The 12,254-nt window shown below is 50.8% G+C and overlaps 4 protein-coding genes across 4 annotated transcripts; 3 read left to right on the forward strand and 1 right to left on the reverse strand.

The window, feature by feature from the left end:
- Positions 1 to 47: 47 nt before the first annotated feature.
- Positions 48 to 4,389, reverse strand: PpBr36_08344 (uncharacterized protein; the record flags this gene model as incomplete). Its single annotated transcript, XM_029895475.1, has 6 exons — positions 48 to 453; positions 660 to 1,573; positions 1,690 to 2,017; positions 2,831 to 2,897; positions 2,983 to 3,817; positions 4,357 to 4,389. 6 exons carry the CDS (start codon positions 4,387 to 4,389, stop codon positions 48 to 50), a joined length of 2,583 nt encoding a protein of 860 aa, XP_029747638.1.
- Positions 4,390 to 5,100: 711 nt separating this feature from the next.
- On the forward strand, positions 5,101 to 5,526 carry PpBr36_08345 (uncharacterized protein; the record flags this gene model as incomplete). The annotated part of the gene is made up of 2 exons (XM_029895476.1): positions 5,101 to 5,329; positions 5,423 to 5,526. 2 exons carry the CDS (start codon positions 5,101 to 5,103, stop codon positions 5,524 to 5,526), a joined length of 333 nt encoding a protein of 110 aa, XP_029747637.1.
- A 2,106-nt stretch (positions 5,527 to 7,632) lies between these two features.
- On the forward strand, positions 7,633 to 8,325 carry PpBr36_08346 (uncharacterized protein; the record flags this gene model as incomplete). The annotated part of the gene is made up of 1 exon (XM_029895477.1): positions 7,633 to 8,325. One exon carries the CDS (start codon positions 7,633 to 7,635, stop codon positions 8,323 to 8,325), a length of 693 nt encoding a protein of 230 aa, XP_029747640.1.
- A 1,872-nt stretch (positions 8,326 to 10,197) lies between these two features.
- PpBr36_08347 (uncharacterized protein) lies at positions 10,198 to 10,725 on the forward strand (the record flags this gene model as incomplete). The annotated part of the gene is made up of 1 exon (XM_029895478.1): positions 10,198 to 10,725. The coding sequence occupies one exon, from the start codon at positions 10,198 to 10,200 to the stop codon at positions 10,723 to 10,725; it is 528 nt and encodes a 175-aa protein (XP_029747639.1).
- Positions 10,726 to 12,254: the final 1,529 nt, after the last annotated feature.

A 12,254-nucleotide genomic window follows, 5' to 3' on the forward strand; every position in this document is an offset into this window, starting at 1 on the left:
AAAATAATGAAAGGAGCGCATTGATGGAAACCAACAAACCCCAAACATCACCACTTCCTCCCCATTGCACCCTTCCCCCAAAACCTCCTCAAGCCGGCGGGGAAGCTCGAATCGCACGGTACGTCATTCCTCCCTTTGAGGATCTGGCCGACGCCTATCTTGATATACGTCCCCAACCCTTCCTCCTCCATGGTCAGCACGTCGGGCCATTCCTCCATCGCGATATCGACACGCTCGGGCTCCGATAAGAGCCTTGGTGGGAATCGCATCTTTCCCTGGGTCTCGCTTGCGGTCGTCGCCTTCGTCATCGCCATCTCCTGCACCACGCGTTTGGCGCACAGCGGCGCCATGGCGAGGCCGCCCAGCGCGTAGCCCGCGCACAGGAAGAGGCCGGGCCCGCCGCCGAGCAACTCGGGCACCGCGCCGACCCAAGGTTTGTAGTCTCGAGGATAGCTGTTTTAAGAAGAGGGTTGAATGTTAGCTTCTGTATTGGTTCTCGCTTCCGTAGTTTGCATCTGGGTGGATGTATTTTTTTTTTTTTTTTTTTTGAGGGTAAAAGAGTAGGACAAGGGACTTGCCCTTCTATGCCGGCCCAATGCCTGATCTCTGGCATCTCCGCGCGGCAGTCTCTCCCGTTCCTTTCCCCACCGCTCAGTAACCCCTCCAACAGACCCTCCAGGTGCCGTTCAACCCTGGGCTCGGTCACGTCGTCGCGCCAATGCCCGACCCCAAAGTCGACAGCAACATGCCTCCCTCCCGCGACTATCAACTGGCCTCCAGCCCCACCCCTCTGTAGCCAGCGCTCGTCGCGCTTGCCATCCTTGCAGACAAAGGTATACAACCTGCTTTCCAGATCCACCGGCTTCTTCTTCAAAGAGCCACTGGCCGGGGCGGCGGCGGCGGCCTGACACCGCACCGGGACGATCAGCTCCTCGAGCTCAGGTAGCAGAGCACTCGTGTACCCGTTCGTAGCAAGAAGAACCCTCCCAGCCGAAATGTCGCCGCGCGGCGTAGTCAGCGTCCAGTTCCCAGTACCAGGTCGGTCGGCAGTAGCAGCAGCACGCTGCGATAGCCTAGTCACGGGGGTGTTGGTATGCAGGGCGAAGCTTTCGGCTTCGTGGCGCTCGAGCAGTCGCTCGAGGATCCATGCTACAAGCCGGTAGGGGTGGATGGTGGCGGCGTTGGCCTGCAGCACCACACCGTCCGCGTCGTGCATCCCAAGGCCGGCGAGGGTGGCCCTGATCTTGTCGACATCCCACCCGTCGCCCGTCGTCGTGGCGTCTCTCTTGTCACGTACATGTGGAGAAGAAGAAGAAGAGGGTGGAGAATCCCATAACGCCGTGTCGATCATCTGGCCCATCGAGTCGGGCATGGCGTTTTTGATGTCGGTTACGCTGGCGCTGGAGAATTCAAGCAGCGGATGGGACGACACATGCACGCCGAGGCAGTCTTGCCATTCGCAGGGTATTTCGTTGTCTTTGACAAACTCCCGCAGGAACTGTATGCCCTCCAGTTTAAAGGCCGACACGTCCCAGGCGTTCTCGAACAGCAGGGCCTCGACCGCTCCGGTACTCTACGGCGCGTTCGATCGGTATCAACATCAGACCTGACTTTCGTGGCTGTTTTGCCGTCGCCAATTCAAACACGAGGAGACGCTTCCAGGTTATTCATCTATCGGGAAAGACTCACCTGCCCAGAAGCTCCCCAGCATGCCTCTCTAGCCTCCAGCATGACTACGCTGAGATCCTTGGCCCATTCCTCTTTTAGAAAATGCGCCGCAAAGGCGCCAGTGATGCCACTGCCGACAATAACAACATCGGCACATTCTGGCAGATTTTCCGTGCTTGTGAAGCCCAACAATTTGCTGGAGCACTCCAGCAACCATGGACTGATTGACGGCCTCGCGCTCGACAGTCCACACGTCCATGGATGTTCTTCCTTGCTGTGTGCCGCGGGTTCCGCTTTGCTAGAGCAGATACCTGCCGGTACTTTCGATTCCAACTCCTCGGGACTCATCCTTTTTTTTTTTCTCTCTCTTTTTGTTCCCCTCGATTATACAGATTTGGTGAGCTTCCGAAGCATGAGTTAGCAAGCCTAGTCTCGTTAAACGATAGCCGAGCTGTTTTGCACGTAGCTTAGTTTATGCAGGGTAATACGGACGGTTCCTCATGCCGTAACTGTGCAGGTATTTCAGACCTTAACCCGACAACCTACTCCGTTGGAATCCGTCGCTGTTTCTGCTCTAGTTAGTTGCCTGACTCTTTCCTTACATCCGTCCCAACTTTGATCGCCGAGGTTGTTTGAAATTCAGATGAATATTAGTTCGATGAGTCGGTCTATAAACTCAAACTGAAAACGGGACCTGAGAAGGTTGGCATTCTCTGGCACCGACAACGACATCAATCACAAATATTTTCTACTAGGGATCGTAACCTGAGATGAAATAACCGCCAGATAGTATTTGAGACTATAGGCGACCATTGCAGGTATTTTGATGCCTAATAACGAACACATGTGCCACCATCTATCAGTCTGGACGAATCTAATGTCAAGTATATGCTTTTTGATCAATACTAATAGAATACGGACCGAAAAAAAATCCGAATCATATACTCCCACGCCTTAACAACCATTCTAACCCTTGAGCATCTTTTTCCTCTTGCCGATCTGGGCAGAGAAACCCGTCTTGATGGCAGTAACCGACCGACGCGAACCACAAGAGTTGCAAGTAATAAAGTACCTGTTATGGTTGGCAAAAAAAAAAAAAAAAAAAAGGTCAGTATGCGGGGGTTTGACGCATTCAGCTAAGACCGATTGGGTGTGTACTAACAGGCGGTTCTCTCCCTTGTTGAGCTCTGTGTTGGGCGATCTGCAGGTTTTGCAGGTAACATATTCGACTAGCAGAATCAAAGTGTCAGCAATGATTGAGTAGCGGGCAAACCATTGCGGTCCGTCGGCAGAAGTCAGCTTGGATCCACGTACTAATGTACTTGCGCAACACGTTCTCCAGTTGCTTCTGCTGGAAACGACCCTTGATAACCAGACGACGACTGCCGTCAGTCGAACCCGACGTTCCCAATTCGGCAAACAGGTACTGCGTAACGTGTTCCTCTGTACGCTTCATGCGCTTGCAGATATCGGCCAGGTTGATGAAAATTGTCTTCTTGTTGCCTTCACGTGCGCATTGCGGAGGCGGGATCTTGTAAGATCGGGTTCCACTCGTTGCGTGGTCAGGGTTCTTCTCTTCGAGGAGCTTGTAGAACCTTCCGAGGAGCATCTTGTATGGGATGGTCTCTGTCGCATCGTGAGCCCAAATGCCGGTTCCCTCATCCATGTCACCCTCCTCCACCTCTGGCTCCTCAGCTTCGGCGTCGCCCTCTTCGGCCTCCTTGTCGTTGAGCTCCATGGCCTTGAGCTTCTTTGCAAACTCATCCTCATCGTCCTTGGGTACCTTCTTCTTCTTTTTCTTCTTTAGCGTCAGGTCCAGCCCGCCGTCCTCGGCATTCTCGTCGCCGGCGGCTTCCTCGCCATCCTCAACCTTCTTGGGCTTCTTCTTCTTCTTCTTCAGGGTCAAGTCAAGTCCATCGTCGTCAGGAACGGCCCCGTCCAGGGTCACATCGGCAGGAGCTGAAGATGCATCAGTAAATGCACCAAGTGCGGCGGAGAGTGGCGGCGTACGAGGCGTGTGGGATTGGGCCGAGTCCTTCTCCTCATTTGGGGTCGACATCGTGGTGACCTTGCCGTCGGGGTCGACAACTAGTTTCTCCTCTGTAAATGCGACGGACTTGCGCGCCTTCCTATCGGGAAGCTGTGAGGGCTAATGGCAATGGGTATTGCCTGGGTTAGCGACTTGTATCAAACTTGCACTGGTTTTTGGTGTTGTAGATAGCTTTGTTTGTTGGGAAGACAATAAGATGAATTCCAACCGGGGGTAGGGTTACTGGTGTGAGCTACAGAAAGTACGACCTTTGGGGTGCGAGTTTAGGGAAGGAGAAATTTCTTTGAGCTCGACTTCCAATGGGCTACCAGCTCAAAGAAGAAGTGGCGCAATGGTTGTAGTGAGGAAAATGAGTAATAAATGAGGTTGCTTGATTGCTCGCCTCCAGTCACCGAACCAACTGAAAAAAGTGGTGGGGTGGTTGTGTGCGTGGAAACTGGGGATTGCTTTGCTGCAGGGAAAATTCGGGAGGGGCAGATTTGTCGGACAGTGAATGGCTGGACTGTTTCGGTGGAGGGGACGGGAAGGGCTAGGACATGCCTTGCCGGCCAAAGTATGATAGCCGGCAAGCTTGCACGAAGCAGACATGACGGGCGACGCCACACCCATTTCAGTCAAGACTGAATAGATTGACTCACCTCAGAATCCATGACTGTGGTCGCACTGCTCATAGACGACTCGATGCTTTGGTGTGGTACCCAAGTCGATTTTCTTGGCCTAGTTGAGTGGAGGGATTTTTTCTGGACTAGAGAATATCTGCAGAAACAGGCCGAATTCGATATCCTCTTCACAAAGTTGGTTGGTTCCGAATGGACCTGCTTCTCGTATGACTTGTGTGCTGGTGACGATTCCTTGGGACTGGATCGACAAGCCCACAGATAACCTAAGGGTATAGTAATGTTGGGTTACCAGGGATGGGCGCTTTTTTTTTCCTCCGGTATCTAATGTCAAGGCTTTGATAGAACAGCAGCAGGTAGTGGTGGAAAGGTGATTTGCGCGATGGATGACCACATCGCCTGCGCTCTAGTTAGCCGTCAGACCCGATGATGACTCAATTGATTGCCAAGCCGTGGAGGGTGGAGAACCCAGGAGAACATCGATCAGCTGCAAGGTCACATGACCCAACTACAGAGCACCGTACCCCAAAAGGTCGGCTACCACTGTCTTTCGCAGTGACGTCTGTTTTTAGCGTCCGGGGTTACATGGTGAAAGAAGCTCTCCGCCCAAGTTAGAATCAACCTCAAGAGCTCCGGTAGCCTTCCGACTTGATGCCCACCGTGCGGCAAGCGTCACAAGGGACCCTGCCAGCATAGGTGTTTGATTTCATTCCATCTTTTACTCAAGGAACTGTCGGTCGGTCCCAACGCCCCTAGACTCCAGCCATGTCGGCGCCCACGGGATCATACATTCTCCCCGAGCCCCCGGCAGCGTCCGATGATCAGGACGAACTGGACTCGCTTCCATCCATCTCGACGAGCCTACTTGACTCCGAGCCCGACTCGGAAGCGCAGAGAGAATGGGAGGAGAGTCTTGAGCAGTTGCAGCTGATGCTGACAATGGTCATAATACCGTTTACTGGCAAATACATGGGGCGCAAGTTTGCATTCTGGAGTATGTTTGCTTGGCTTTTTACGGCAAGATAGTCGAAGAACCCTCTTTTTTCTGAGCAGTCTGAGTACTAACGACAATCTTTCATCAACATAGGCTGGGCACGATACATGGAATGGATGCACAATGTTGAAATCAGGTGGACGAACAAGAAGGCGTTTGCAGCCGCTGGTGTCATCGAAGCTGCCGCAACATTATGAGCAACATTCTTCATCTTATACATAGCCGAACTGCACGATACCCGCCGTACGCCTGTAAAATACGAGTCGTTATATGGAATTTGCGTTCAAACACAGCGAGTGATCTCATCGACTCTTTGTTGCTGTATCTACACTGGTCAGCTCGGAGACTACAGCCGTCTATTTGGGGCGATTTATGAGCCGACATTACGCAAATTCTTCGAGCAAATCGACGCATACATTTATGCGCGGCGTTTCAACTCTGACGCTACTCTACTGCCGCTCTTCCAACCCAGAAGCACGATCATGGGTAGCCACGAATCAAGAAAGACATGATATGGGGAGGCTGTTTGGGGTCTTCATAACACGAATGAGCGCGTGACTTTGGTATTACTGCCTCGCATCGCGTGAGCTTCTGGGTGTAAGCATCTAAACCTTGATATATAGCAAGCGGTAGACGCATGACTATGAGCTACCTATTGCAGACTTGGTTTGGCTCAGAATATGCTGAGTCTTAGTTTTGTCTTTGGGCTTAATCTTTTGCATAGACCTATTTATCTACGAAGTTCCTATCCCCAACCTAGCCTCCTAAATGGTCAGGTTGCAGGGGGTTTGTTGCACGGCCTAGATGTCGTTGGTCTCTTCCACTTGTCCTAGCCATAGAGCCCCCAGCTCTCGGACAGAGTCAAGGCGCTTTTCATACTCGAACTTGAAGCAAATCACAACCTCTTAATCATCCATTCCAGTGGTAGCTGTTCGCATGCATCATGCCCTGATAATGACGTCGCTGGATGTTGCTCGACGTAGGCATATGGTGCTGTGCCCCTTGACAAACCTACTACCTTGATTGCAATAACTCGCATGGCCCTCTAGTTTCTACTAGGACCCATGTTAGTTGACAACTTTTTATCAAGTTAGCCATCGACTATCGGTCAAAGCGCTTCCACGATGGCAGGTGGCCGTCCAAGGCGCCATAGCAAAAGGGTTCTTGGAGGCAGGGTCGTTGCCAGCGACACCGCTACGTCAGCTCACATTGGTTTGACTGGCTGCGCCAGAGTCAACTCTAGTCGCTTGTCAACCCTAGTCGCCTGTTGAAACTAGCCGCTTGTTTATATGAGTATAGACATGTCTGGCAAGGAGCAAACGAATGGTGCTTGTTTTCCTTGGGAATTACAATTCTTAGGAGGGCAGGGGTAGTGGGACACCACACTCACAGTTCAGGTCTATGCAATGCTGGAGAGAACATTCACAACTCTTGCAATGCCAAGAGCTCTTTGTGGCGTTTTCCAGAGCCAAGCTGCCTGTCGGCGTTAGGACGCTTGTGTTGTTGTGATCTTTCACGACCCACCATCCAATGAGATAAGCCATTATCTGCCGATCCGGGATTTTTTGCCTTTGGGTGTCACTGGTAGGCAGCGACATATCCATAGGTATGTGTTCACGGCTCAACCAATGAGACGGGCTTTGCAGGCAGTTGATAACTGAAATGAATCCCGACCTGGGAAATACTACCACCTTTACACAACCCAACTGCGAGTGCAAACGGCACAGCAGGCTTGATCTCATCATAATACAACACCGAGCGTGTAAAGGGGAAAACCTCATATGAGCGACACGGGACCGATGATGTAAAGTGAACTGTTTTCTGTATTGGAGCTCTGGTTTGACATTCCATCGCAGATATTTGTACAGATCTTCGGTAGTCTAATGCTTTCCATCGTCAATCAAAAATCTATCTTTTTTGGGGACAAAGCATTTACTCGCTTGACCAATCCCAAACGGGCTTATTGGATGCTCGGACGATTCACCAAGAATTTTACCTCCTGTTGACAGAAACAGTTAGTCTAGCACCATAAGCGACAAACAACACCAGAATTCCCTTGGGCTGTAGGATCATTCACGTTTCGCGACAACGAGACGGCCTCCAATTACAATCACGGAATGCAGCATCCCAATGGCACAAGGTCAATCGGCTACAAGAATTCGCAGTGGGATTCCTTGCCGGAATTTCATTTCGTTAATATAGACAAGCTTAAAACATCAACCATCGTCTGGGGTAAACATGGGAAAACATGTCTTGTGTTGTGCTGACTTCTTGTCACATCTGCGTGGTCGTCGTGCTTAGGGATGAACGCAACTCACTTTCGATATCCCAATCCGCGGCCATCAAGACAACCCATCGACAACCCTCATATCGCAGCCATCACCTTTGGCTTTAACTGGCCCGGAGTTGGCTATATTCAAGGCCAGTTCGTGGGAAAGAGGATCTTACACAACGGGCAAGATATGACCATAGTCAAACTGAGTCAATTTTGTCAAATCACCTACAATGCGAATTTCGATCGAGCCATAACCAACGTCAGCAACCCGTATACTGAAGAGCACACGCGCTCAACCGACTGCCGGCCTTTCCTGGGAGATGCGTGCGTCGACGAGTGGGAATCAACAATCCCTAGTAGGACCCTCTGCGATACCTCGAGAATATCCCTCACTGGAGGCGCATGCAGATCAATCTTTAGACTGGACCGATCATGGCTCCTCCGGCCAGAAAATCTGGCAAGAAACTACAGCAGCGGCGACATCGCGACGCGAGCATCGACGGGAGCGATGAACGGGACCAACATGACGTCCTACGATGCCGTCAACAACAAGGTGCATGTCGTAATGGTCAACCTCGTGTTCGAGGTCCGGGGTCCCAGCGACGGTAATCGCACCTCCAACATAACAGGGCGTCGGCAGCCTCTCTGCATCCGCATCAACACTGGACAGGCGGATGAAGCTGAGGGCGTGGGTACATCGACGATACTAGGCCGTGGATAGGTGGAGGTGGTATTGTTGGTCAGATGGTAACGGCGGTGATGACTGATCTCGGTCTTCTTTTTGTCGTTTAGGCAGACGGGCGCCTGGGAATTGGCAGACACGTTTATGCCTCGACTTGAGCGGTCAATTCAAACTTTTTCTGTAACAGCAGATGCTTCCCGCCATCGACTGGTGTGAGCTAAGTCCCTTGTTGATCATCAGCCTTGCTAGTACAGCCCGCATGCCGAGTCTCTGGCCAGGGATAATTGCCGATGAGCATAAACAAAATAAAAACCTGGGGATTTGCGATGCACATCAGAGTGCCTTAGCCAAAACAGTTCTTTCAGAACAAGGCGCTAATGTGAGCGGGAGAAAGCAAGAAAATCATATCAGACATAGCGCTTGACAGGTTGGTGGCAACGCGCGTTACATATTTGATATGCTGATACCCAATCAATCAGCGAGTTTTGACGGCTGGTTAGAGGGAAGGGTGGCGGATCCCAGCTTTCTCTCCAAGGGCCCTTGAAGGGTGAGGGGCAAGTGTGGGGAGGTGAAGAAGCTCAACCGCAGCAATGAATGGCTTGATGACATTGGATTGAGTATCAAATGTGGGGGACGGTGGTTGCGCGGCTAGCAAGTCTTGCAGCCGCCCTGCGTGGTTGCCCCGCCAAAAACGATTTGATACGACTTCATCAACCCCCCAACGGGAAGGCAATGTCATGTCATCGCCCGGCACTTGGCAATCAGTTAATTACGTGCAGGAACAACTGCAGGCGGAAGAGTTGTGCCGTGAATTGTTTACTGTGCAGTAAGTACAGTAACTCCCATCCAAGCAAGTAGAGTTGTGCGATAGCGACGTGCGCATGCTCCCAAGCCCAAAATTAGTGGCAACAACAAAGACGAAGTGAGGTAATGTCCAAGTAATCTTGGTAATGTTCGGAGCGGACGGATGCTTTTACTTCATAGCTAAGTTAGCTTGCCCCACGATCGTCTGAAGCATCGACAGTTTATGACCCCTAAAAATCCCAAGCTGATTACTTACCGTGGGATCCCTCCTCGTCCGCTGATGCTTCTGTGCAGTAGTTAGCCCCGTGCAGTTGGTCGCATCCGCGCTAGTGGGTGGTGGCAAAACGTCATGGTGGGTTGTGTCCGAATCTTAATTGCACCCTTAAGGGCGGCCGCCATGCCGATGCCTTCTCAAGCTCCCCTTCCATCCACCGTCCAGTCAACTCCAATCACCAACCCACAAGAACAACTTAAACAGCCCAGATCAACATTTGGGAAAGCAACTTCCTTGCAGCCATACCCGCCTGCCCTCCCTGTTCTTTGGAAAAATTATCCACACATCAATATATTGCGGTCCATCCCCGGCGCATTATCAAAACCTTTCGGCATTATCGACAATAAAAAACAAAACAAAACAAAGCAAAAAGAAAATACTGGCTAGCTCTAGTCGGTCGGCACTGCATCAAATCTTGCCCTCGACACGCACTTCGGGTCATCATCCTATCTACCAAGCTACGCATCAAACCCAACTCTAGCTCTACCTAACTTCACAGCTTCGACAGCCGTGAAACTTTGTGGAATCCACTGTCGAATCCGCCTTCCAAAGTGAGTTGAACTAACTCTTGCACAGTAGGAAACTGGGTTAGCATCCCATTTCCCCATTTCCCCTTGTGCTTCTGCGTCGATCAATGCCATATACTTTCTCTCATCTCTCCACAAACTCCAGCTGACAAGATCGAACAGACAAACGCATCTGTTACTCTTTGCGCTAGGCCGATTGCAGCCGGAAGTCACCGGAATCACACCCACATAGACCAGAACCAATACACACCGTCGCAGACAGACGTCCCAACTAGACGGACGAACCAAGAATATCAAACCGCCACAATGATGGAAGACGTTACCCGAACTGTCCTCAGGCTCCTCGAGATCCTGTGGACACTCCTCACGACGGCCCTCATCGGCAACGTCATCGCTCTCAACATTAACGCGGCCGGATCGGCCTCAGCCGCCGTCAACTATACCATGTTCACCTGCGTCGTGGCATGGATCGCGGCTCTCTACGGTCTAGTCACCAACTACGTCGACAACATCTTGGTCCCCATCGTGTCGTTTGCACTCGATGGAGCCGCCACTCTCTTCACCTTTATCGCCGCCGTTGTTCTCTCGGCCAAGCTGCGTGTCACCAACTGCGGTGGCCGCCTGGACCCCAGGGACCTCGGCTCTGACTGGATCGGCTTCGGCAGCGCCGACAACCAGAAGCGCTGCCGCGAGATCCAGGCCTCGGCCGTCTTTCTCTGGTTCCTGCTGGCCTGCTTCGTCACCAGTCTCTTCTTCACTTTCAGGAGTTCCAAGCGCACCGGAAAGTCGGTACTCAGCGGGCCCAGCAGTATGTCGCAGGTCCGCGGGGTATAAGTCCACTCCGAACCACGACAAAATGTCGGGGAGTCACGCAACTCTCCCTAGACGTAATGTGAGGCAGGCAGGCCTCTTCTTATCTATTTGATTACCCACGGCGACTGGTGAAAAAAAACGGCACTTGGCTCTTATGCGCTGCGACAGATACCATTTATGGCACTCAGTATGTATGACTTTTCCGGCCTTGGTCGCCTGGGCAACAGGATTGAAGGCTGGATACCGATACCTTTTGTTTCTGACGTAATTATGATTTAATGTATGTTCTTGTGCTTTTGTGTATAGGTGGAGATAGTTATATATGAGCTTTCGCAAAAAGAAATGGAGCAATATCGTCTGCTTCATTTGAAGTGAGGACGAGTCGACTCTTTGAGCCCTCAACCCCCAAGCCAGTCAAGCCAGTCTGAATAATCGGTCTTGTTAGTCTCCATAACTCAACATGTACTGCTCCACTTGAAGTGATCGACGACGTCTGGAGGCTCTTGCCCTACCTAGCCGAGTCCACCCACAAATAAAAGCCCTCAACTCTGATCAACCTACCCACATATTGCGGCTCTCAACCCCCGGCACTCACCAATAAATAAGCATCAGTCTCTATAGCTCAGTGGCAGAGCGTCAGTCTCATAGTTTCTATGATCATACAATCAATGTGTGGGTAATCTGAAGGTCGACGGTTCGATGCCGCCTAGGGACAATGCAAATCAGCAAAATCTTTTGACTCTTTTTTTGCTGGATGTCGAGATGGTTCATTGGGGTAATTTTTTGCGATGAGTTGTCAAAAAGGTCTGTGATACTTACTACCTTATGCATGCATCGGCGTGAAACTGTCGTACATACTACATTACATGTAAGGAGCGTGCGTAGCGGTTGGGGTGTTCTGGTGGGTTATGTGCGTGCCCAAAGAAATGAGGAGACGAGAAAAGGTGAAATGTGGAAGAAACAAGAAAGGGAAAAAAAGGCATATCCTCTTCTCAAAATGTTTCAATAGATGCATGTAAAACATGGTAGGTAGTGTTGATCGTGGGACATTACGCCCAATCATCCACAACATACGTGATTATATGATTCAGGAAAACTATGCTGACCTTGAATCGATTGACTTTTTTTTTTCACGGCCTTGCTTTTGGTCGACAAAACACGTCACGTTGTCATCAAATGAGACGCCTCGTAAAATCTTCTGCCTTCCTACTGTGCAACGTTTGTGTCGCGTGATGACCCCGACTCGATTCCGGGTTGTGACCTTGGGATGCCTCGGATCTGTAGGGAAAAAAAAAAAAAAAAAAAAAAAAAAAAGAGACTCTAGACATAGAAATATGTTGCATTACACTTTAGCAGATCCAGCGTCAGATGCAAACCTTGAACAAAGATCTGCAGGCGAAGTCTCTTCTACTTTTATTTTCTGCATTTTCTGGGGATCCTGAGTATCTCGGGAAGCTTTTCCTTGGCGTTTTGTTTATAGATGATTGCCATATTTGTCCATAACAGGCGCCTCGCCAACAATTTCCTAGTTTCAGGATATTCTTGTAAAA

This window comes from Pyricularia pennisetigena, chromosome 5 (assembly GCF_004337985.1).
Source record: "Pyricularia pennisetigena strain Br36 chromosome 5, whole genome shotgun sequence".
Lineage (NCBI taxonomy): Eukaryota > Fungi > Ascomycota > Sordariomycetes > Magnaporthales > Pyriculariaceae > Pyricularia > Pyricularia pennisetigena.